The 27430-nt window shown below is 36.7% G+C and overlaps 1 protein-coding gene across 2 annotated transcripts in view; it reads right to left on the bottom strand.

The window, feature by feature from the left end:
* MAP2K1 (mitogen-activated protein kinase kinase 1) overlaps positions 1-27430 on the bottom strand; it is a 98326-nt gene that overhangs the window by 37266 nt on the left and 33630 nt on the right. For both annotated transcript variants that reach the window (XM_031955337.1, XM_031955338.1), the window contains exons 2-5: positions 14685-14895; positions 12638-12784; positions 5037-5114; positions 4419-4470 (exon numbers count right to left, since the gene is read on the bottom strand). In XM_031955337.1, coding sequence (XP_031811197.1) covers positions 4419-4470; positions 5037-5114; positions 12638-12784; positions 14685-14895 — 488 coding nt within the window. The remainder of the gene's footprint in view (positions 1-4418; positions 4471-5036; positions 5115-12637; positions 12785-14684; positions 14896-27430) is intronic.

Consider the following 27430-nt stretch of genomic DNA (forward strand, 5'->3'; position numbering starts at 1 on the left):
CAATCTTCCTCCATGAACTATCTAACTGTTGCACCAAAAGTTAAAGTTTGGTAGAAGCCATAAACTCAACAAGAGTATTAAACAAAAGCAAGGAACAAAAGTTTTAAGAAACAAATCTATGTCAGGTTTAACATGGCTGACCTACTTCAATTAAGCAGAAAATCTAAGATATAACATTAACTGAGACAGTAAGAGTCCCTATAATTCAAGAGTAATGACTGTTAAGCCAAAGACATCTACTAATCCATAAAATGCATCTCAGCCCTTTTCCATCTCCTTTACTACAGTTATTAAAGATACAGAGTGAGGCAGTTGGAAAATTGGAGAAATAGTCAACACTTTTTTTCCCTCTGATTCCATTGAACCACAGAGCTTTTAAAGTCATCTAATACAATCCTTACCTAAATCAAGGATCTCATTTCCCACAAGTGGTCATTAGGCAGCCACATAAAGCTCCAAGTAAAAAAATCTACAGTGTCCTGAGGCAGTTCATTCTAGTTCTGTTCAACTCCAATGGTCAGGAAGTTTTTTCTTACATTAGGCTGCAACCTGCCCTACTAAGTTTCTATTGCTTTTGGTTCTACCCTCTAGGACAGAAGAATAAATCTAATTCCCTTTCCCACATGAACATCCTTCAGTTTATTACCTTGCTATCCCTCTCATATGCCACTGCAAAATTCTCTCTTCTACATGTCAGACAACAGTAAGTAGCTCCTTCAATCATTCCTCATGTGACATCTCTAACCTTGCCACCTATGACATCCTCCTTTAAGTCATTAAGTCTCAATATTCTGCATAAAATAAGGCCCCCATATTGAGGACTTTTAATATAAATAACATGTTCTTTTGGTCAGCAGTCAGAGAGCAGGTCATATTTGGCAATCTAACCTCATGGACTGAACCTGGAAATTAAGTCCCTCCATTTGTTTATGATTATTTTTCTCCAGATTTCAAGGTTTGTTGTTATCCTCTTTGGCTTTATGCTATAAAGCATGGTCTTCAAAGTGAGGGCCTCAACATGACACCAAAGAGATCAATTGAAAGAACAGTAATATTCCACAAGTCTGTAATAATCAATCATGCATGGACTTATACCACCTCCTTCAATATCCATTAGACTTTCATACTCATAAACTCTGTCCCCCTGCCAATGCAAGCCTCTCTTATCTGTCTACCTCCAATGCTGGCCCTTCAGGAGGGTGATGAATCTGGGCCCAGATAAAAAAAGCTCAATTTCCCGTAGCCTACCTACTCCCGTATCCCCGTCTGGCTGCCATAGGAGGCCCTTGAGCAGGTAGGTTGCTATGTCACTAGTCAGAAGAGCTCGTCAGTATCCCTCCTTCTTTTATTCTTCAGTGGAGAGGAGTAACTGACCAGCAGGATGAGCAGATATGGATAGACTGGGTCTACACTACAGATATCATTAGATTAGCCCTCCCTCCAAATCTATCCAGTTTAATGGAAGACTCCACCACTCTCCCAAAGTTCTAGGTCCTTAATTTTCTCCTGATCTATGAGTCCTAAACTTTTGAAACTGTTCTATAAAGTATCATTTTTATATGCCAGTCATTAAAACAAAGTATCAAAATATATTGAACTTAAAACTTAACCTCTGGAAGCAGCTAGGTGGCGCACTGGATAGAGCACCAGCACTGAAGTCAGGGGGACGAGTTCAAATCCATTCTCAGACACTTAACACTTCTAGCTGTGAGACCCTGGACAAGTCACTTAACCCCAACTGCCTCCACAAAAACAAAACACAAAAATCCCTAATCTCTGAATTGCTATATACAAGTATTAAACCAAGATTTTAAAAAATGAAGCATATTTAATCATACTGCTCTCACTAAAATATGAAAAATATTTTATTAAGGCTGTTGTACCATTAAAACTATTTTCAAAATATCCTTTCATCTGTTAAATTGTCTGTTTGTGTAAGTTTCATGTACGTAATTATTAGTTAGTACTATATGTAAATAATTTATAAAATAAGTAAAAATATAACTGGGGGTATACATGCTAAAAGTGTTTGCTGATAAGAGGTGTGCAATTTAAAAGCAGTGGGAACTAGAGTTTGGATTCTAGAGGATAGAACTAGGGCTAAAGGATCTACAAGGATAGAAGGGCAGACTTCAATTCAACCCAAGACCATTTTAATAACTGGAAACTCCTTCATCCTGGAAAATCATCATTTCAGGCCTAGAATTCATACCTCTGAAGTCTCCACTTTGATCAGATACCTCCCCCCAGACCTCTCTTTAAGGAGTGTGCCAAGGCCAGCTAGTTTCATTTCTTTCTGTGGCAAAAATTACAACCAGACTTCCCCACTTTTCTAGCTACCTTTAGAATGTAAGCTCCCTGAGGGCAGCCACTGTCTTTTTTGTTGTTGTTTGTATTTGTATTCCTAGTACTTATTATAGTCCCTGGCACATAGTTAACTATTTGTTGAATGACCAATAAAGGATTGCATGAATGAAAACATTAAATATTTCATATATGCAAAGTACTAAGTCTAGGATACAAAATAAAAATTAATATAGTCTCTGCTCTCACGGAGGCCTTCCTATAATCAGGGAAAGAATATATGTGCGAAGTTTCAGCTGATTCAGTGAATCAGATAGTTAAAGGTCCTATGGTCTTTATATTTATATTTATAGTACAATGGTTACATTAATATGGATAAATAAATAAAAACACAATCATTTTCAATGCTGAACCATTTGACAAAGCCAAGGACTTTAGAATAGATTCACTACAATAGTTGAATTCTTTGTCTCAGTTTCTCCATTAAGAAGAAGCTGGATAGCCATTTGCCAAGGCAAGTTTTACAGGACAGTCAGCTTTACAAGGGGTTTAGGCTAAATGACTTCCTAAATTTTCAACACTAAAATTCTATTTCCTTTTCTAGAAAAGTGATACTATTACTTTAAACAAATGAAATAGGATTTGAGGAGAAATGAAGTATAACCTAATCAGATACCAGTAATAGGGTATTAAAGTCCTCAAAAGAGAACTGGAATTCCACTGTACTTTGCTTTATCTCCAGCTTCCAAGTCAGTAAAATCTTTCTTTTTCTTTCAATAGGAAGTATCTACCTAGCCTAAGGCACACATGTTCTTTCTTGCCCCAGTGACATATGCATTTGCAAGACAGTTGGCTATAGGAGAGAGGCAATCTAGACCAGGGGTCCACAAACTGTTTAAACAGGGGGCCAGTTCACTGTCCCTCAGACTGCTGGAGGGCTGGACTATAGTAAAAACAAAAACTTTGTTTTGTGGGTCTTTAAATAAAGAAACTTCATAGCCCTGGGTGAGAGGGATAAACATCCTCAGCTGCCACAACTGGCCCGCAGGCCATAGTTTGAGGACCCCTGAAGACCATGGAACAGAACAAAGATAACTGGATGATACACAGATTGAACTTATAACTTTGGTCTACTTTATTAGCACAATACTGGAACATATTTCCCAAACAACATATTGTGACACTCACATGTGGCAATATCCTGGATTTCCTCAATGCCTTTTCACTAAAGAAAGGATAAGGGCAGTTTAAGTATTTTATAAATATGTAATATTGCTAGAGACAGAAGGTTGGTTGAACACAGATAGTTCTTCCCCCTCTTCCTCTACTTCTCCTTCATGTACCAGAAAATTCACAGATATCAATGACTAAAAAAGATTACAATATATTTATTCACAAATTGTGGTATATGAAAATTATGGAATATTACTGTTCTGTAAGAAATGACCAACAGGATAATTTCAGAAAGGCCTGGAGAGACTTACATGAACTGATGCTGAGTGAAATGAGCAGGACCAGGAGATCATTATATACTTCAACAACAATACTATATGATGACCAGTTCTGATGGATCAGGCCATCCTCAGCAACGAGATCAACCAAATCATTTCTAATGGAGCAGTAATGAACTGAACTAGCTATGCCCAGAAAAAGAACTCTGGGAGATGACTAAAAACCATTACATTGAATTCCCAATCCCTATATTTATGCACACCTGCATTTTTGATTTCCTTCACAAGCTAATTGTACAATATTTCAGAGTCTGATTCTTTTTCTACAGCAAAATAACGTTTTGGTCAGGTATACTTATTGTGTATCTAATTTATATTTTAATATATTTAACATCTACTGGTCATCCTGCCATCTAGGGGAGGGGGTGGGGGGTGGGGTAAGAGGTGAAAAATTGGAACAAGAGGTTTGGCAGTTGTTAATGCTGTAAAGTTACCCATGTATATATCCTGTAAATAAAAGGCTATTAAAAAAAAAAAAACAAAAAAAAATATATTTATTCACTCTGATAAACTGTCTCAACCAGAAGGAAAAAAAAGTTAAATTTTAAGATTTTTTTAAATTAGAAATCAAAGCAATGTATTTTTCAAAAAATAAACTCTTACCTCTATGCATTATCTTATGCTTCTCTCTCAGATATGTAAGACCCTTTATTACCTAGTAGAGAAGAAATATGGATATTTATGTTGAAAGTCAAATAAGTACAAAAAATCCACAAATATAAATTCAGTACCATTAAGTTTGAATGGTCAAGAGATGTTATCTAGCAATACAATATTAAGCAAAGATGATAAACAATAGAAGGAATTAGGGAGAAAAAGGGCAAAGGTGTGATGGTTTGCTGGATGCAAGTTACATGTTGACATCTAAGTGGAGATATCAAGTGGGCAGCTAGAAATATCAGACTGAGGGGAAACTGAAGATAGTCAACTGAATTAATAACTAAGCCAAAGAAATAGATGAATATACCAAAAAATTAAGAATACAGAAAATACATTCTCTCTTATCTTAAAAGTATGGTCAGACTAGTCAAAAAGCATTTCTGTAACATTTTTAGAAAGAGAATTCATTTTTATTTTCACCACACAAAGTTTAAAAAAGGGAGTCACATAAGAAAAGAGAGAAAGAAATACACACACACACTTTTTAATTGAGAGCTACTACTTTCTTCCTTGTCTTTATTTACTGCCTTAAGCAAAATTGCATGGAAGACAAATACTTACAGCAATGCTAACTTTCCCCAAAATTTGCTCAGGAATTCTTCCAGCTTTCTTAAGGACCTGGTCCAAAGATCCTCCATCCTAAGAATAAAATGACAGTATTTAGTGATTTTTGTGTCCAACTATGTTTCAAACATGTCAAACTAAATGCAAACATTCCTTTTAGATGAAGACAAATCTCCTGTCTGTTCACTTCAATTGATCAGACATCAACAAACTGTACTAATGGGTCAGTAAGTCATAGACAGAGAAATATATACAATACTGTCTCTTTTGTCATGAATTTACCATCTTATGAAAGCCATAAGACATATACATGAAAAATTTAAACAATAATAAGGCTTCATGAATCAAAAGCCACCAAATGAGTAGCATGGATAATACATACTTGAAGTATGCAAAAAAAGGAAAGACTGCTTTGAACTAGGGTGGTCAGAGAAAACCATATAGGAAAAGTGAGAGCTAATGATTTATCACAGAATAAATGATTCATCTTATAATGAGTTATCATAAAATAAGAATTACCTTATACTCAAAGGAGCTGCATTAATTTGAAATCTAAAATATTAACAGAAGATAATAATCTGTATTCTTTTATCATAATTAAGGAGGTCCAGAAAAAAATTTCACAAAGAGTAATACCAAATATCAGATTATCTTCTATCTTTTTCATTTTGGCTTGAAATTTTATTGGGTGCCAATTCATAAACATATTCAGACTCATTTGACTTTCCGTGTAACTAATTATTTATACAGCGACAAACCTAAATAGGTTTCCAAAATAACCACCATTTGCAAAATGATCCTAAGAAACAAACACAATTCTTAAAGATGACAATAATTTCCTGAAGCTGTAACATGGTCACTGAGTCAGTTTTCATCATAAACAACTTAACCAACACCATACATATGGGGCATTATACTAAATACCAGGCTTACAATAAAGCATAAATCTCAATTCCATGCCTGCAGGAGCCTATAGTATTTTCATGCAACAAAGAGATCTTGAAATTAGAGACTCCTTCTCCCCACTCCTCCAACCAAGGACTCTTCAGATAACAAGAAACTCCAAGTTGCAGGTCCCTAGTCAAAGAGCCAGATCAAAAGAGCCAGCACACACTGTCCTTGTTCACACACCCAGTTAGTTATCTAATCTCAGTTCTTCCCCATGGGAAGGCCAGGCACCAACCAATTTTCAGGGTTTTCATGCACACCCAGTGAGTAATGTTGCAGAAATAGCTGAAGGACTTCAAAAACTTAACAGTGTGAAAACAGGCAATGTTTGAAGAGACAAGACAGAGAGATGGAGCTTCAGGACCCAGGTCATATAAGCAGGAAAAACAGGTGAGAAGGATTTGAGCCCCACCTCTGACACTGTGGGAGGAAAAAGGGGCAATAGTGGGAAATCTCCCCAAGGGACAAATGTGGAAAACAAAAATTTCAAAAAAGTCAGGCTACAAAAAAGGGATAGAATATTTATTTATCTATATCTATCTATCTCACATAAAAATAATGACTAATAAGACCTTCTGCAATAAGTATTAAAAGAGGTCAGAAGAGAATACTGTCAGTAGAGAGGAGCAGAAATTGATCAAGATGACTACAGAGCCTCATTTGTGAATGGAGAAATTGTCAAGTAATTGTAAAAATCAACTATTTTTTGTTCATTACGTTCAAGCATTCTTGGTAATCATAAAACCACAACAAAGGGCAACTTAGCATTAAAATTCTGATTTTTGAAAAATGCCTTGGTTTAAATTCTAGTATAGCACACAGTCAATTTTTGAGCACTTGTGCTAATGGAGAGGAATGGCACTCCTTGATCAATTTTTGCTAGGGTAGGAGGAACTTGTGCAAATACATAGAGCAGAGATTAGAAGGAAGAGGGAAGAGAAGACAAAGAAGCTAAAAAAAGCTATGAAGACAAATTTAAATTGTATGTCTTTAGCCATGAGAAAAAACTCAAAACTTTTGTTCTTTCTACTTATGTCATCTTCTAGATTCACAATGCAGTCACATATCAATTACCTGTTGTAGATTATTCACACACAAAAGATGTCTGTACTAGGCATCCCCACGTATCCTGGTAGATTTATATGCACTGCATTTTTTGTTTTTGATCTTTTAATCTTTATTAATATTTTTAATTACATGTAAAAATTATTTTAACAAGCAAATCAAAGAAAGATTAACAAAATGATAACAACACAAAATAATCCAATGAACTGATAAATAAAACGTTGATTTCTTGACAAAATGCTAATCTGACTTTTTACATAATGGAGAACAGAATGCTAGTCTCAAAAATAAAAATTCACAAGTAAAAAAGAAATAAAGGAAATTATCAAAAATTATTTTGTCCAGTTACATACCAAGAAAATGGAAAATGCAGATAAAATAGATAACTACTTTTTAAAAAATAAAACACTCAAATTGGTAGAAAAATAAACAGAAAACCTAAGACTCAGTTATCAACAACTATATAAACATGCTCTAGGGGCAGCTAAGTGGCACAGTGGATAAGCGCACCAGCCCTGAAGTTAGGAAGACCTGAGTTCAAATGGGACCTCAGACACTTAACACTTCCTAGCTGTGTGCCCCTAGGCAAGTCACTTAACCCCAATTGCCTCAGCAATGAATGAATGAATGAAAGAATAAAAGAATAAATAAAGAGTAAATAAATAGATTAAAATGCTCTAAATTATTAAATGGAAATTAAAAGTACTCTGAATACTCACATTAGATTGACAAAGGTGATCCCACTCCCACCCCCCACAAAAAGAATGAAAATGGACACTTGCCCAATGTTGGTGGACCTATGAAATGTTCCATCTATTTTAGAAAGCAATTTAGAATTATATCTCAAAAAAAATCACTAATTTGCTTATATCCTTTGACCCAATAATGACACTACTAGATTTATATTATACCCCATAAGTCAAAGACAAAAAGGGAAAGTAACCATATGTACAGAAATATTTACTGTATTACCTTTAAGTGTAGCAAAGAACTGGAAAAGTTGGGGGGAAAGCCTGAATAAATTATGACATAAATATAACAGGTATCAGAAAAAATGAAAGAAATAGGTTCAAAGACTCCAGGAAAGATCTGTATGAATTAATAGAATGAAATGAATAGAACCAGGAGAATAATCTATAATTTACATTAAAAACAACAACATTGAAAGACTTAAAAATATTAATTAATGAAATCACCAATCTTCATTACAGACTGATAGAAGTGTGATAAATGAAAACTGCAGAATGAGATATATTTTTTGGATGTAACCAATAGAGAATTGTTTTCCTTTAATATACTTATTTGACACAAGGAGGATCTTTTTTTTTTCTATTTTGTGGAGAAGCATGAAAAATAAGAGGTAGAGGAGAGTAAGTTATATTGGCAGTTGTTATATAGGAAATAACAAAACAAAAAAAGTTATATATATATATATATATATATATATATATATATATATATATATATATATATATATATATATATATGTACACTCATTATTTACATATTTTCACATAAATCATGTTGTGAAAGAAAAATCAGAAAAAAAGGGGAAAACCAAGAGAAAGAAAAAAAAAAAAACCAAAAAAGTAAAAATACTATGCTTTGATGTGCTTTTAATTTCCATAGTTTCTCTCTGGATGTGGATGTTGCCTTGGATCACTGAATTGCTGAGAAAAACTAACGTCTATCACATTTGATCATCATACAATTTTGCTGTTGCTGTGTATAATGTTTTCCTGTTTTTGCTCACTTCACTCAGCATTTGTTCATGTTTTTAAGTCTCTCCAGATCTTTCTGAAATCAGCTAACAGGCTGATCATTTCATATAGAAAAATAATACTCCATTACTTTCAACTACCACAATTTATTCAGTCATTCCCTAATTGATGGGCATCCACTCAATTTCCAGTTCTCTCCCACCACAAAAAGAGCTGCTACAACCATTTTTGCACATGTGGGTCCTTTTTCCCCCTTTAATAATTTCTTTGGGATAATGACCTAGTAGTGGAATTGCGGGAATCAAAAGTCTGATAGCCCTTTGAACATAGCTCCAAATCGCTCTCCAGAATGACTGGATCAGTTCACAACTCCACCAACAATGCATTAGTGTCCCCACTTTCCCCATATCTCCTCCAACATTTATCATTATCTAAAAAGTATTTTTTAATTGCCATTCTTTCCTTTAATTCTTTTCTGGGTAAATGGCAAGGAAAGAAGAAATGGAGGGAAGGAGGGAAACAGGAACAGAGGGAGGAAGGAAAGAAAGGAAAAAGGGAGGAAGAAAAGAAAGGAGAGAAGGAAAAGGGAGAGAGGAAGGAAGGAAAGAAAGAAGGGAGGGGGAGAAAATGGAAGGGAAAGAAGGAGGAAAGAAGAAAGGAAGGGAGGAAGGGAGAGAAAGAAGGGAAAGAGGAAAGAAATAAAGGAGGAAGAGAGGGAAGGAGGGGAAGGGAGGGAGGAAAAAAGAAGGGAGGGAGGGAGGAAGGGAAGAATTAAAAGAGAAAGGGAAGGAGAGAAGGAGGGAAAATTTATTAAGTACCTTCTATGTGCCAGGCACTGTTTGAAGCATTTTACAAATACTCTATCATTTGATTCTTACCACAATCCAGGAAGATAGATGCTAATTATTATTCCCATTTTACATTTGAAAGGATTTAAACTTGAGTGTCTCCCTCATTCCAGGTCCAGCATCCTATCCACTAAGCCATCTAGGTGCCTCTAATAGAAAATAGCTCAAAGTGAGAAGCCACAATGTCAAAACGAAATTAAAAAAAAAAAAAAAAAAAAGATTTGCTGGATAAGTCATAATGAGAATCAAGTACTAATTATACTAACCTTCCCACCTTTCCAATTCTATATCACTGTTGCTAAGGACCTTGATGAGTAGAATAAAACTGCCTAAATTATACTTATTTTTAGCAGCTAATTATAATCTAAGTTAATACTGCCTTTGTGAAGGTTCTACAAAAGAAGCAAATGCTTTATGAAAATATTAGTTCAAAAACTCTTATAATAGAAGTATCTACTTATAAGATGAGTTCCAGTTTCACCACTTCAGCAAGGCTTTGAAGCACTGAAAGATATCATTAGCCAAATTCTGGACTTGGACTGGAAGGAATTAAAACAAATTTATAGCTAAAGGCAACTACAAGGTCTTGAGGTTTGGTCACATTCTTAACTTTTGAGGATACTTCTCTTTTAGAATGGAGAGGACCAGAGATTATTCACAAGAATTATTTCTGAGATTCTCAAGAAAAGGTATAAGATCAAATATTCCATGTATGTAGGAAAAACCTCTGTTTGTCTCAGATCACTCAAGTACTTCCCAGAATTGTTGTGAGGATCAAATGAGGTAATAATTGGAAAGTTCTTAGCTACTAGTAAATGCTAGTTATTATTATCATTAGCTATTATGGTTCAGATGTCATGCCTTCAGCAAAGCCTCCAATGGTTGATTTTGAAAAATTGAAAAAACTGACTTCAGTGAGAAGTAGAATCACAAAAGAAGGTATAATTAGACTGTAAATTCTACAAGGGCAGGGATCAAATCTCACTCAAATAGGTAGGTGAAAAGTAGATACAGCAGACTTGATTTAAAATCATCCTTTAAATCCTTAATTAAACTTATTAGCTATGTGACCCTGAGCAAGTCATTTATTCCTGTTTGCCTCTGTTCTTCATCTAGAAAATGAGCTGGAGAAGGAAATGGCAAACAACTTCAGAATCTCTGCCAAGAAAACAATGGGGCAAGAAAGAGTCAGACACAATTGAAAAACAACTGAACAATAAAACCCTGGACAACTGGATCACAACCTCTCTTAGTCTTAGTTTCTCCATGTAAAATGGGAATAAAAACAGCACCCACTTCTCATAGGATTGCTGTAGAAATAAAAAGAGATAATATACAAAAATCTCTTTGCAAATTCCAAATCTCTATATGAAGTGGTTAAGTTTTTTGTGTTACAAAAGCCTAAGAAACACTTCTCAGAATATTTTTTTAAATGTATAAAATAAAATACCTAGGATAACAGAGGAAACTACATTGAAATTAGGTTATCAAAATGTTTTTTAAAAAACCAAGTTTCTGGGCCTTAAGTTGAGAAGCCCTGCTCTACACAAATGTTAAGTATCTTGACTATAATTATCATTTCTTGCTTTTTTGTCTCTTCAGCATCCAGCTCAAAACACTAAATAGAGTAAGCTAGAAATTGGGAATTAGCCTTTTCTAATGTTTGTTCATTAGACTATAACCTCATTAACTTATTTGTTGCTGCTGTTGTCCTAGAAAATAAGGAACTATGAAGTTGCTTTTTCTCTTCTACCTAAGTGCTACTTTGAAGAAGCCCAAGAGGTGCCGAGTACCAGAGAAAATGTCTAGCCAGGTATCTTTCTGGTCATGTGATCCAGAAATTCCCCTCTCGCTGCTCTTTAACTAATCACTATCCTTCCTGAAATGTGCTTGGCTCAACTAATACATTACTTGGGGCTGAGCAGGTTGTGAGATTAGTGGAATATCATAATCCTAGTTTTGGAAACAGCGACTTTCAGAACCAGAATTATGAAGCCCAATTTTTTCATTTTATTTGCAAGAGGACTAAAGTCAATAGATCCAGTGGGTCCAAATTCCTGGTTATTACACTTTTCCCAGCAGAGCTTAAAGGGAAGGAAGGTTGCTTTTGCCTGTAAAAGCTTCTTGGTTCATGAGCAACACCTTCCTTCTACTTCAATTTCTACTCATTTGCCAATTCACACATTTGCATCCAAAATTTACATGCCAGGGTTGAAGATTGTGAAAATTACAAAGAAGTGTGTAAGAAAACAAAAGGACAAAAAAAAAATGATTCACATTCCCTCCACCATCCCAAGAGGAGGCTAAGGTCCAACTGTATGATAAAATAAAATAATAATATCACTTCATGGTAAAATAGAAGTGTGTTTATATGCTGTCTGTAAAGGACTGCTTTATTATTGGGGGGATGAAGGAGTGGGTTATACAATGACTCTTGAACTAAGGGTCTATTTCCATAGAAAACTACTTCTCTCCTGGATAAGCAAGAGAGAGTATTCTGAATAACCTGTAGACACACAGAAAATGCTTCTAGATTCTACATTCCATATGGCACCAACAAAAGCTGACAGCTGTCTGGAAGAAGCCATATAGCACATCTTGATCATTTAAGATAATGGGAGAATTAAAAAAAAACAAAAAACCCACACCAAAACTAGAACACTGGCTGGCGAGGATCTCTCCACACTTTAGTGGTCTAGAAACTTCTTCCCCCACGTCAGTGCTAGCTCAAATATAAATAAGGAGGAAATAGAGACAGTGCAAAATAGTAAAAGAAGGCACTGGAAACTATTTGCTGCTGATTTTCCCAAGTACTTCATTATGTCAACATTTCCTTATTTGTTGGGATAGAATGAGAGCAAAGGAGAGAACACTGATGAGAACTTTGATGATTCGTCCTTTTCTTACCAAAGATGAGAGCAATGACATATAGACAGCAAAGAGCCCAACCTCTCCCAGGCCAGTGACCTAACTAGAGTTGGCCCACTAGTCTTTCGGAGAAGTCAGCCCCACTTACCATATGCTCCATGCAGATACTGATCTCCCCATCACTGTAAAAGGCCCCATAAAATCCTACAATATATGGAGAGTTGCACTCGTGCAGGACTTGCAGTTCCCGTATAATCTGGTTCCGAATTGCTGGCTTGATCTCCAGATGAATTAGCTGTTAAGAACAATGACAACTTGGAATCACCTTCATAACTGGTAAAGCTTTTTAATAGGAAGAAAAATTTGTTTTAAAAAAAAAAAGGAAAACAGAGACAAGTTTTCATAAATGTTCACCCACCCAAAGCACCAAATACTAAAGTACAGAACGGCAAGACTTATGTTTGTGATTATTAAGCAGTAAGTAAAGGCTGTACTATTATGTTCTGAGAATCTGGAGATGGGTGTGGAGAGGCTAGAAAGGGGCTGAAGATAACCTCTTCCAAAAAACGTGGAAGTAGAAGTATTTAATTGATGCAGCTGGGGAGCACTTCTTTTGTTTGGAGAAGGCAAGAGGAACAGGGAACCTCTCTGAATAGATGGATACAAGCTCTCTGGGGTTTCCCTTTGGACTGAAAATAATACTTTGTTAGGATTTGTTCTAGGCCACACATTGACTTTACTTTCAACTATAGAAAATGCAAGAAACTGCCCAACTTCCTTGTTAGCAACCTTTCTTTTGCTTTAAAAACTCAAATATTTGGGGCAGCTAGATTGTGCAATGGATAGAGTACCAGCCCTGAAGTCAGGAGGACCTGAGTTCAAATATGGCCTCAGACACTTAACACTTCCTAGCTATGTGATCCTAGGCAAATCACTAGACCCCAATTGCCTCAGGAAAGAAAAAACAAATAAACCCTCAAATATTTAAATCCATTCCATAGATATTCATTTAACAAATGCTGAGAACATGCTTCTAGGCATGTGCTGGGGAGGAAACTAAAGAAATACAAAATGTAGTCCCTGTCCTCCACTAACTTTCAGTTTAGCTAGAGACAAAACACACATACATGAAAATAGGTAATCATACATTATCTCTTACTATTAGTTAAATATCAAATGAATGGGAAAAGCAGTATTATAGAAATTCACAGAAAGGTAAACAATGGGAGCTGAAACCATCTTTGAGTTTCTTGAAGGAAGCTAAGAATTATCTCAGCCTTTTAGACTTAGGGAATGACATGATTAAAGGCACAGAAGCAGTAGTGAATACGGCATATTTAAGAAACAATGAAAAGATTAACCTTGCTGGAGTAGAGAGTATGCTGGGGAGCAGTGAGAAATGTGGTTGTACAATAAAAAAATGAGGCCAAATTAGTAAGGATCTCAAGTAAAAAGCAAAGCAATATGGGCTTCCTTCTGGAGAAAATGAAGAGCCCCCAGAGGCTAGTTTTTTTATGTATTAAGTATTTGTATTTTAGTCTATGTTTCTGGAATATTCGTATAGTTATAATGTGCAAGATGTCTGAAAAGGGTTTCTCCTAGAATGGGCAATAGCAACTAAATGAAATGAAGTCTGCCACTCACAATAAACAGATTGCCCACAAAAAGCAGGACAAAAGGAAGCAGAGAATAGATCTAATTCAATTTAACCAAAATATGCATTAAGTATATGTGTAGAAATAATCTTACGCTCTCACGTGATGTGTTGTAATTAATACCACAGCCATGACTAAAAATCCAGGTACCCCAACTCCTAATCTAATCTGTTTTCCATTATAATCCCTCTCTACCAATAAAGTTTCCAGGAAGATCAAAGGTATATGGAATGACCTATTTGTGGAGCCAGCCAAATCTCTAGGCTTAAATCTCCTAATATATAATCTCCTCATATACAAAAGTTAAGACATGTCCTTTGTCCACATAAAGGTTAGAGTAGGGAAAAATGACACACAGATATCATGTATTTTGTATTATTGCTATGTGCATAAAAAATGCCAAAGTATTATGTGACATCCAGCCTGTAGGTTTGGGGGGGAAGAGGGTCATTACCACAGGATCAAAAAGGTTTCGCAGAAGGATAACAAGCTGAGTGAGAATTTTTAAGTGCCTCTGGCTCAGGAAGCCACAAAACTCACCTTCCTTGCCATGATTAGGCCAGAGGGTTTGTGGGAAACTTTGAACACCACACCACCATTCCCAGCTCCCAGTTCACTGATCTTCTCAAAGTCGTCATCCTTCAGCTCACCCACTTTCTGTTTCTGGGTGAGAAAAGCCTCCAGACGCTTGCGCTGCTGTTCATCGAGTTCTAATTCCTCCAGCTTCTTCTGCAGTGCCTCCAGGTTGGTCCTGTCCCACAAGAGACAAGACACACACAGTGAGAACTCTCCCAGTGGGGGGACAGCCAATTAGCCTTACTGGAAAATAAACTGAAATCAACCATGGGTCCCATCTCTTAGGTAGAGGAGATAGAAATGTAATGGGCTGAGGTTTGAGCTGATGCACTGAGGTCCCAAGTACATGAGGCTAGATAGTAATTGGGCTATACTCTATTAATATACATGATTGGATAAAGAATGGTCCCTGCCCACTCTCCGTGCAAGTCCTGATGTGTTGTATAGGAAATGACGATTTTGGTGGGTGGAGGCAGAGAGAGAGCGAGGAAGACTAAGTGGGGGGAGATTGGGCTGGGTTCGAGACTCCGAGCTGCTGGTTGTGCAGCTGAGTCAAGAAGCTCTTAACATAGAACAGCACAAGAAAAAGAGACCCGACCTCTTGAGGCAGGAGACTCAGATTCAATTCTAGTTGCTATTATGTGACCCCAGATAAGTCAGCCCTGGGAGCCCTATAGAACAAGGAGGTCAAAGTAAATGATACTTATAATGCCATTCAGTTCTAACATACTAAGATTCTAGTCATCAAGGCTGAGAGCAATGCCTGGGACTTGTATCATATTCATATAAAGAGCATTGGACAAAATGATAGATCCTCGATTCTTACAAAGTCAAAAGCAAAGTTGATTTTACTACTTTCCTCCCTGGGTAACTAAGGGGGGAGGGGGGGAGGAAGGTGTCAAACAAAACTCTAAAGGATCACTTGGAATCAATTGGGAGACTTTACGATGTGTCTAGGATGTGTGTTGAGTATATGTCTGTGCTTCGTGGGCTCAGAAAGTGTGCATTTTGTTCCATTTTTTTTCAGACCCTACCCTTAAAAGAAGTCCATCACAATGTTTTGAAAAACTCATCAAACAGACAACTTTTAAATTACAACTAATTGTGTGATAGTTACTGTGGAAACCTCAGCAAGGCCACATGGAAAGTCTGATTTTTACAGACAACAGATGAAAGAAATGCTCAATAAAACTAGTAAATGGGAAAACTATCAAAATAACACCAGCAACAGCCAAGTGAGAAAGAGATTATGTACTTTTTGCAAAGAAAGCAACTGTTCTTATACAAAGTTAGAAACAACTCCCTGAGAGTACTTGGTACTGATACACTCCAGACATACATTAATAATGACTCAGAGCAGTTAATAATCATTCATTATGATGTTGCCCCAACTCCCTACTTGGTATGTCTGACAAGGAGGAACGAATTCTAATTTAATCATTTTTCTGGCTGTGAACATCTGCAAAGATGAGGGGAAAGTGATTATACCACTGTCAGGTTGAGAAAGTTGGGCCTGAGCTTTGTATGTTTTCCTCCCTACTATGTCCCTTCCTCCCTTCATATTCTTCTCCTGTATAGCTGAGACAGACAGGTAGAATAATCAGGGCACTTTTAGAAATGTATGGGGGGGAGAGGAGGAAATGCTATAATGGAAAAAAAAAAACAATAGACCAAGAGTTGGGGTACCTGGATTTTAGTCATTACACTGGCTATTAACTACACCATGAGCAAATCAATTTTTTTCTGGAAACTTCTTCATTTGTTAAGGAGCTAGAGGGTCATTACCTCCCCCCCCCCCCCCCCCCCGCCCATTCTATGATTTCTAAAGTCACTATACATCTCTCAGTCTGTTTCTTCATTTGCAAAATGGTGACAATATATCTTCCCTGGGTTATGATGAGGAGCAAATAAGAATATAGATAAAAATCACCCTCTGAAAAGGTAGAAGCATTATATTACTGTAAAGGCACACCACCATCATTGCTAAACAGACATAGAAGTTTCTGAATGATGGATATATTTGAAAATTTAAAAATCCAATCCAAGAAATAGTAAATTTTCCAAAGGAAAAAAAATGAAAACAAGATACTCCCTGCATAGGAAAGTTTCCATAATAAAATGGCCTTTAAGTCCCTTTTACTCAACTAACCCCAAGTTACTGAATTCAACTCTTGATCTTCCTTCCCTTCAATACCCCAAATACCTGACAAACTCTGTTGTTGTCTTCCCTCCCTTCTCCTACCCATTCTGACTAGCCCTCAGGCTTCCCAAGTGTCCACTGAAATGGGCAGATAAATACATAAGAAGAAAAAGAGAAAATGTACAGTAACACCCTCCTATTCTCATTTATTTTCCCCCACTTCCCTCCCTTTCTCTCTCTCCCCCACACTGTACACCCACATCTACCTCTTCTTCAGAGAACAGCTGTGGCCAGTTCTATCATGTTCACCACAACATAGATAAAATAGACCATTGTTAGCACGAATTATGCACGTGGCTGCCTTGCAGTAAACACAGTTCACTGAGATACAAGAAAATTATATACTCAAACTAGGAGATTGAAGAAAAAACCCAAGACATGTCATTTGGGCTCTGAAAACACCAAAGACAAAGTGAAACAAATGGAAAAAGGCGAATCCTATGAACACAGACACATCTCTCTTCCTTCTCATCTACCTATTAAGCCTGAACACTCCACCTCATCTATAATCTTTCCTTTACAGCTAATGGACTCCATAGAGACGTAATGTCAGCTCTGCAAGGGCTCTCTGTGGTCTTCATCTCATGAGACCCAAAAGGAAAATGGTCTGCCAGAGTCACTATGAATTGTACCATTGGGTCTTTTAGAACCCAGTGCAAGGAACTTTCAGCCCAGAGCTCTTTCTGCCATACCCCAAAGACATCTGCAAACAGGTGACCATACAGAGTTCTCAAAAGCTAGTCAAATAAATGCTTAAGGTAGAAATGGAAATGAATACCCAATGTGTTAATAATTAATGAGACAAGCATAACAATGGTGCCTTCCAACCCCACTAACCACAAACAGGCTCTGGCTGGTTGCCAGATGCTGCCCAGTTGGAGCAAATCCAAATCATCCTTTCCTTTGGACTTAGTGGCAAACTACCTAATGGTATGAAAAATATAAATTGCTTAAGGAAATGATGGATATATTTGAAAATTTAAAAATCCAGATGCAGAGAAATCCAAGAATCATCACAATGAAAAAGAAAAAAGTTAAGGAAAGAAGAAATATCATTTAGCCTAAATTCCCTGTTTTATAAATTGAGATCTAGAGAGGTGAATTACTTTGATATATGATTTTGTGTTCCCCTGTTTGTTTGTTTTTTTTTTTTTGGGGGGGGGGGTGTTTATATTCTGGCAATCTGATTCCAAACTAAAAGATTTTAATCTTAATGCCTTCCTTCTAAGTTTATCTTCAATTTATCCTGTGTATATCCTGCGTGGATTTGGCCCAGCCCACCCCCAACCTGGGAATGCTATTGTTCTGATAATCTGTCTGATTTGGAATAGACCACTCTTCAGCAAACAGCTTCTGACCTCAGGATAGTCCCATAGATCAAACTCCTGAGACAATAGTGAACAGATCCCTCTTCAGTTCATTGTTGACTGTCAGATAATCTGTTGGTCAGTAAGAAACAAATTCCGGAGACCATATTTCCACCCTACCTATGGTCCATGGAATTAGCATGTCAATGATAGAAAATTATATAAACATGTCTCCTTGCTTCTGTTTCTCAGCTAATTTCTTTTGGAAATTCAGCCCACTTTGTAATGGCATTACAATTACAATAAACTTTGCCCCTTGTCTTGGAATGGGTTCAAGCCTACAAATTCTTTGGAGACACCTCGCAATAACAGTCTATGACCCCAAACTTTGGGATACCCTTCCCAACCCTCAGTAATTTGCCCAATATAATAGCAGCTACTTATTTTCCAGTGAAGTTACAAAAGCAGGAAAATAAGTACAAACTAATATTTCCAGCAAAAAGGTCCTGTCCATCTCCCCTCAATTCACATTACATAAATTTTCACCTATTTTAATGACACATTAGGCTGAGCCTAGAGTTAATTTAACAGAACTAGCCCCGACCAAGAACCCGCCAACAACAGGCATTAGGTATTATTTAGCCTTTATATATTGCAGAGTAGTTTCAGGTATGCTTTTTCTTTTCAGGCATTATGTTTCATCTGGAATGGTTCAATTCCACAAATTCGAGAGGAAAAGCTTTAATCTTTTATACTTATCATCAGTCCCAGAAGTAGGTTTAAGAATTGTTTTCCAGAATAGTGACAATGATGCTTTTGTGAGCACCTACACACCTGTCAACCTGGAGGAGAAAAGTAGGCGGCCAGAGTTATGATTTGCATGAGCAACCACTGTCAGAGTCATGCAAAAAAAAAAAAAAAAAAAAAAAAAAAAAAGGTAGCAAAGTAGACTCGATTGTGAAAGTGGCTGTGCTAAAATTTTAGCAAGATGAATAAATATCTTTCCATACTGTTCTCCAAAAGGAGGAAGAAGTATGAACTGATGGAAAAGAATACCAAAAAGGACATTAAAAAACATTATCTAGGCAATTTATAATCAGAAAAAAGGGCTGATTAAGTGGTGAAATCAACCAATAGGTATTTACTAAAAACATACTATGTGCCAGGCAGTGGACTGAACTGGACATAAATGGATATTGAAAAAAAGAGATTGGATAGATTGGAGAACTGAAACCCCTCATAAAACCCAGAGAAGGCAAAGTATTATCCAGGAGAAGAAGGTGGTCAAGAGTGTTGAATATTACCAAGAAAGATGGCGACCTATCAGTTCCAGGATCAAAAACAAAACCCTCTGTTTGGAATTCAAAGCCCTCCAAAACCTAACCCCCTCTTGCTTTTCCAGTTTTCTCAACCCTAACTTTCCACTCTCGAATCAGTAACACCTAGCTACCCGGATGTCCCAAGAAAGACATTCCATATTACTGTTCTGTAAGAAATGACCAACAGGATAATTTCAGAAAGGCCTGGAGAGACTTACATGAACTGATGCTGAGTGAAATGAGCAGGACCAGGAGATCATTATATACTTCAACAACAATACTATATGATGACCAGTTCTGATGGATCAGGCCATCCTCAGCAACGAGATCAACCAAATCATTTCTAATGGAGCAGTAATGAACTGAACTAGCTATGCCCAGAAAAAGAACTCTGGGAGATGACTAAAAACCATTACATTGAATTCCCAATCCCTATATTTATGCACACCTGCATTTTTGATTTCCTTCACAAGCTAATTGTACAATATTTCAGAGTCTGATTCTTTTTCTACAGCAAAATAACGTTTTGGTCAGGTATACTTATTGTGTATCTAATTTATATTTTAATATATTTAACATCTACTGGTCATCCTGCCATCTAGGGGAGGGGGTGGGGGGGTAAGAGGTGAAAAATTGGAACAAGAGGTTTGGCAATTGTTAATGCTGTAAAATTACCCATGTATATATCATGTAAATAAAAGGCTATTAAATAAATTAATTAATTAAAAAAAAAAAAAAAAGAAAGACATTCCATCTCTTGGCTCCAGGCCACTGTGTCTGACCATCCTCCATGCCTAGAATGCTCTCCCTTCTCCTGATTCCTTTAAATCCCAATTAAAATTCCATTTTCTACAGGAAGTCTTAGTTCCAATCTCTCTTAGTTCCAGGGCCTTCACTATTTTAATTATTTCCTATTTAACCAGTATATAATTTGTATATATTTATTTGCTTGTTGTCTCCTCCACTGACTGTGAGCTTCAGGGAGGGCAGGGCAGAGCCTCTTGCCTTTTTTTTTATATCCTAAGGGCTTAATACAGTGCCTAGTATTTAGTGGGTACTTAATAAAAGTTTTTTGCCTGACTAAATGATTTTAATCTTAATGTCTTCCTTCTATCTTCAATTTATCCTGCATATATCTTGTTTCCATGTCCATGTCATTGTTTTGATGCTGTCTTCTCCATTAGACTGCATTCTTTAAAGCAGGGATTTTTTTCCCCCTTTCTTTAAATTTCCCAGAATTTAGCACAATGCCTAGCACACTGTAGACATCTAATAAATGCTTGCTGACATGACTTGTCAATGTCTAGTAGCTTAGAAAAGTCCTCAAGGGAATGAGAACTTTATAATTTGGAAACAAGCGTGCAGGCTGGCAGAGAAAAAAAAGGGTATATGAGAAGAGAACTAGGTTAGATGATTACTCATGGCTTCTATTTCAATTTGAATAAGAACAGTTATTAAAACATCATGAAAATTACACTGAGGTTAATCCTAGAGGTTCAGTTCTGTCAGTCTTTCTGGGCCCTCTGTCCCAGCAGTGGGCCTCCCTCCCTACCAGCAGACAGGTCCTTTCCAAACCTCCAGGTAGGCGCAGCCCACCTTCCCTCTTCTCCAGGCCGAACTGAGGGCTTTCTCTCTCAGCACTGGGTGTGGGTCTGTCTCCTCCCCACTCCACCTTCCTTTCTATGTAGTATTTCTCCACTCAAGCTAAGTTCTTTGAGAGCAAGATGTATCTTTCGTTTTGCTTTTGTATTTTTGCTATATTTTTCTTTTTGCTATTTGTATTTCCAGCATTTTGGACTAGGTTTAGTAAACTCTTAATATAAAAATGCTTGCTGACTATTCTATGATCTTAAGTCACTTCTTACTGGGCCACAGTTTCTGATCCCTTACAACACAGAATCCGATGGAAAAGTTATTTCTTGAACTTAAACAAGGACCCTCAAATCATGCTAAATGTGTTTGCTACATGTATGTACAAAGAATCAGCCTCACTAAATAACAGGAATCTTCTGAATGATTTGACTTAATCATAGCCACCCACTCCTATAAAATAATCTCAAATGTTGTACTCCTTGAAATGGAGAGGATCTTCATATTACTGGAATTCCATTACAGGAATGGAAAGCAAAGGATTGGCTACTTGAAGAATGATAACTCTTGCCTCTTTAAGAAAAGGAGAAAGTGATATGGCATCAAGTGTAAGCATAACAATGGTTTGAAGAAACAAACCAAGCCAGTTCTAACACCTCTATTCTTTGAGAAGGTTATCATACTAGCTAATACCTTTAAATAAAGGAATTTATCAGTTCTACTAGTTACAAGCACCACAAAGGCAGAAACTGTGCCTCAATTAGGTGTTTTGCCCTAGGACATTGTTGGTTGAATCAGTTCTTTTTTCATTGAGACGTTAAATGGGAGCAACTTCTTGCAGAATTATCATCATCATCATTTTATTATTCAGTCATGTCCAACTCTTCATGACCAACTCCATGAATCACAATACACCAAGTCCTTCCATCCCTCCACTATCTCCTGAAGTCCATACAAGTTCATGTTCTTTCCTTCTATGACACATCTATCCATCTCATCCTATCATCTCTCTCTCTCTTTGGTTTTCAATCTTTTCCAGTCTTTCAGGATCTTTTCCAATAAGTCCTATCTTCTTATTATGCAGTCGAAGTATTTAAGCTTCAGCTTCAGTATTTGACCTTCCGGGGGGACAGCCTGAATTAATTTCTTTTTTTTTTTAATTTTTTTTTTTTATTTAATAGCCTTTTATTTACAGGATATATACATGGGTAACTTTACAGCATTAACAATTGCCAAACCTCTTGTTCCAATTTTTCCCCTCTTACCCCCCCACCCCCTCCCCTAGATGGTAGGATGACCAGTAGATGTTAAATATATTAAAATATAAATTAGATACACAATAAGTCTGAATTAATTTCTTAACTGACAACTTCTTCACTGTCCAAGGGGACTATTTTAAATCTTTTCCAGCACCACAATTCTAAAGCTAATATTTCTATAGCAATTTGGGTTTTACAACTAGGGTCCCAAACTCCTAACAAAATTGCCAATTCAAACAGAATATAGTTATTCCAAACCCAAAAGAACAGGTGCATAACAGGTACCTTCCAGACATACTGTTGTGTTCTGCTTCTGACCTGATATCCCAGCTTCCCTACTCCAGATTAAGTTCATCAGAATCTAAAAGACTCTAGACCCCACCCCCCAGCACAACTCCTGTTTCCCTATTCATGATCCTTCACTTACCCCCTTAGCTTCTGCTCTGGGAATAGTAATCAAATCAACTCTACCATTCCTGGAATAGGTGTGTCAATTAACCTTCAATTCTATTCAAAATCATAGTAAACTGCCTGATTAAAATAGTTACCAAGGTCCAACAGGTATGGTCTACAGGATCTTCTTGCTTTTTGTTTTTGTATCCCCAAACTTTAATATGCTGGTAAGTACCAAAATGGAGTGGCTGACAGGCTCAGTGCATGGAGCGCCAGGCCTGGAGTCGGAAAAACTCTTCCTGAGTTCAAATATGGCCTCAGACACTTATTCTGTGGCCCTGAATAAGTCACTTCACCTTCTTTGCCTCAGTTTCCTCACTGGTTAAAATGAGATGGGGAAGGAAATGAATGGCCAACCACTCTAGTATCTCTCAAGAAAACCCCAAATGAGGTCACAAAGCTTCAGATACAACTGAGGACCAAATGAAAACAACAGGCAACCTAATAAGTAGTTAATGAATGCTTTTTCATTCATAGGGCTTCCTAATAGGAATGGAAAGGCTAAAAGATATTATTGGCTCCCACTGGTTCAATAACCACATTTACTTAGATGATTCAAAAATGTACATATTCAGCTCTACTCTCTCTCCAATTTTCAGTTCTGTGACACCAAATGTTTCCTAGACATCTCAACCTGTACGCAACCTCAACTTCTTGAACTTAATTCGTCTAAAATAAACTCATAATCTTTACTCCTAATCCTTGTCTGCCCCTTTTCTAAACCTTCCTACTTCTCTTGAGGACATCACCAATCATTCAAATTCATAAACTGGGATTCATTCTTGTTCAATTCCCATATCCAATTAGTTTCTGTAACTTGTAAATGCTATTTTCCATGATCTCTTTCCAATTTGTCTTTTAATATTCTTTCAGCTTCTAATCTTTCCCTTTTCCAATTTATTGTCAATAGAGCAGTCAAGATAATATTTAAAGTACAACAGGTTGTACCAGATTAAAAATTCTCCAGTGGCTCCTTTCTACTTCAAGGATAAATTATAAACTCATCATCCTAGTGTTATGCCACAGTTCTCTTTTATTGTCCTGACTCTGTTTCCCTAATTATCCTGACTCAGTCCTGACTCAATTTCTCTAAGTGTTCTGCCTCAGTTTATAACTGTCCTGCAAAACCTCCCCTCCCTCTTTATCAGAATATTTGATAAGGATAAAAGATCTTATATTTTAGAATATCAGAATGCCTCCATCCATCCCAAGATATCAGAATATCAGATACCCTCTTATCAAGATGCCTCTCCCCATTTCCGAGGTGCCTCCCCCTATTATGTCATCCCCCTCTCCAGAGACTCACCCCACTCTGTCAGAGTCCCATTCCCAAACTCACCACCCTGACTCTGCCCCCACCTCAGTCTACCCCCTGAGTCTGAGTCATGTATATATATGTCATTGAGAACTCCCATTGTTTGCTGGATTCTTGGAGACTGTAATGCTGAAGAAACTGAGCAAGACAGAGATTAGAGACCAATTCAATAGTTTATTAAATGGAGAGATATACTGGGACCAATGGATCCACGTTTGGACCAGACTATCATCTCAAAGAGTATTGGGACAACAAGCTTTTTTATAGGATAACAAGAACAATGACATAATGGGAGAGGTACCTGGATAGGGATAACCTAATGGAGGGGGGAGGTCCCTAGGATGACACAATGGAGGAAGGTTACTGATATTCTAATGACATCTAAAATGGATAAACCTTTATCCTGTCAAACCTTAAGAAGGAATGTCTATAACCTAAAGATATAAAACCTTTATCTTATCAAACATTAAGAGGGAAAGGTTATTTTTTTTTATTATTATAGTAACTTTTTATTGACAGAATCCATGCCAGGGTAATTTTTTTACATTATCCCTTGAACTTACTTCTGTTGCGATTTTTCCCTCCCACCCTCCAACCCCTCCCCTTGATGGCAAGCAGTCCTATATATGTTGAATATGTCCTAGTATATCCTAGATACAATATATGTGTGCAAATCCAAACAGTTTTCTTGTTGCACAGGGAGAATTGGATTCAGAAGGTAAAAATAATCCGGGAAGAAAAACAAAAATGCAAACAGTTTACATTCATTTCCCAGTGTTTTTTCTTTGGGTGTAGCTGCTTCTGTCCATCATTGATCAATTAAAACTGAATTAGGTCTCTTTGGTAAAGAAATCCACTTCCATCAGATTACATGTTCATACAGTATCGTTGTTGACGTATATAATGATCTCTTGGTTCTGCTCATTTCACTTAGCATCCGTTCATGAAATTCTCTCCAAGCCTCTCTGTATTCATCCTACTGGTCATTTCTTACAGAATATTATTATTCTGTAATTGTATTATATCCATAACATTCATATACCACAATTTACCTAACCATTCTCCAATTGATGGTCATCCACTCAGTTTCCAGCTTCTAGGCACTACAAACAGAGCTGCCACAAACATTTTGGCACATATTGGTCCAAGAGGGAAAGGTTATAACCTGAGGCAGAATAACTAAACAGGACAATGGGGAAACTAGGTCAGGACATCAAAATGGAACTTTGGCACAACAGAGACAATAGTTTCATTCTGCCCTGGGACCAAACCATAAATCCATTTGGTCCCAGTAAATCTCTCCCTTTTAAATAAATTATTAAATATTCTCTAATCGCTATCCTGCCCCAGTTTATCCGGCATTACACCTAGTATTTAAAAATCTTTACAATCTGGTTCAAGTTTCTCTTTCCAGACTTATTTCACTTTATTCCTTTTCATATACTCTCTGTTCCAACAAAATTGGCCTCCTTGCTGTTCCCTTAATGAGTCTTTCTTATTCCTACTCCATTTTGCATATGTCTGTTCTCAGGTCTAAAATGCTCTCCTCCTGACCTCTCCTTCCAAGAATCCTTAAGGCTCAACTCAGGTGATACCATTTAAGGAAATTCTTTTCTGATTCTTCTAAAGTTGTTAATATATTCTCCCACTTAAAAAAAAAAAGAGGGGGGAAGGTTAAAATTATTTATTTTGTTTTATTTCCTCAATTGAATAAATGAATGAAAAGGCATTTATTTACTAAGCTCTTATTACTTGGCAGGCATTGCCCTAAACTCTTAGAGATACAATCAGCCCTCAAGTAACTAATATTCTTGGGGGAAAACATCAAAAACAGGAGAATGGTAATAAGAAAAGAGGTATTTTAGGACACAGGGATGGGACCATAGAGGAGTAGACTGAAAGACCCCATCTTGGGAAAAAAGAGCAAAGTTGATTCTATGCTCATGGACATCTTGGGAATACGGTCTCAAAAGTAAAAGTGATGGTAAATGAAACTACAGGACAGTTAACTGAGATGCCATTTGAAGAAAAAATAACGGTAGTGAGGACTTTGTTATTGTTCTCAAAGCAAGAGATGTGTGTCTATTGGGGGAGCATGAGTACCCAAGCAAAAAATAGTAGGTAATAGAGTAGAAAAATGGATGGAATGAAGATGATGTTACATGGTCTTTGGTAAGCTGCTGGAGAGCACACAATGATTTTCCCACCCCATTACCCCAATCCCTGTATCTGGGAGCATAAGCACCTAGGGCCTAATAGGATCTGCACACAGTGGATAGTTAAATTTTTGCTGAATGAAAAATGAATAAATCTAAGTCTTAACTGGAAGGAAAAGGAAAAATTTAAAGAAGAGTATGTTTGTGTGATAAATAAGCATGACTTTTCAATATTTAAAAAGATAATTCACAAATAAGAAAATTCATAAAAAAATAAATTCATAAAATCATATTTATTTTAAGCTAATTTGCATCTAACTATACATTTTGATGGTGTATTTGGACTTCTAATATGGTTGATTAAATTGTAAAGGAGCATATTAGATTAGTCTCTTTTATATTCAATTCATGCTACTGGGGAGAAAAAACATCAGCAAAACCAATATCTTTTTTTTGGCCCTGTTCTTTTATACTCCTATATAAACCATCAAAAGCAGTTGTTTAATAGGGACTATTTCTATGGTTCCTTCTACCTCTAAATTCTGTGTCTTGGAAAATTTTATTTTTTCAGCATATGTTCTTGTCACATTAATTATGCCTTATGTTTAAACAGCATATTATTGTTTTCCAAACCTCATTCTACAAAGTTATATTTATTTCCCAGGTGTATGTATAACCTTGGGCAATTCATTTAACCGTTCCCAGCTTCAGCTTCTAGTAACTCTGTGTGTCAGACGATAGAAACATCATTAAGACCATGATTAAAAAAAAAGGAAAACTACAACTTAAGAGATAAAGTGACTTGCTGGCTCTTGCTATTAGTGGGAATCAAAATCCATGGCCTGGGAGTCTTGTCCCTGCCTACATTCAATCATTTTTCAGTCATGTCTGACTTTTCTTACTCTTACTTCAGGTTTTCTTGGCAAAGATACTAAAGGGGTTTGTCATTTTCTTCTCCCATTCATTGTATAAATGAGAAAACTGAAGCACACAGGGTTAAATGACTTGCTCACACAGCTAGTAAGTGTCTAGGGCCAGTTTTGAGTTCAGGAAAATGAGTCATGAGTCTTTCCAATTACAAGCCCAGGGCTCTAGCCTCTGTGCCACCTAG

This window comes from Sarcophilus harrisii, chromosome 2, assembly GCF_902635505.1.
Source record: "Sarcophilus harrisii chromosome 2, mSarHar1.11, whole genome shotgun sequence".
NCBI lineage: Eukaryota > Metazoa > Chordata > Mammalia > Dasyuromorphia > Dasyuridae > Sarcophilus > Sarcophilus harrisii.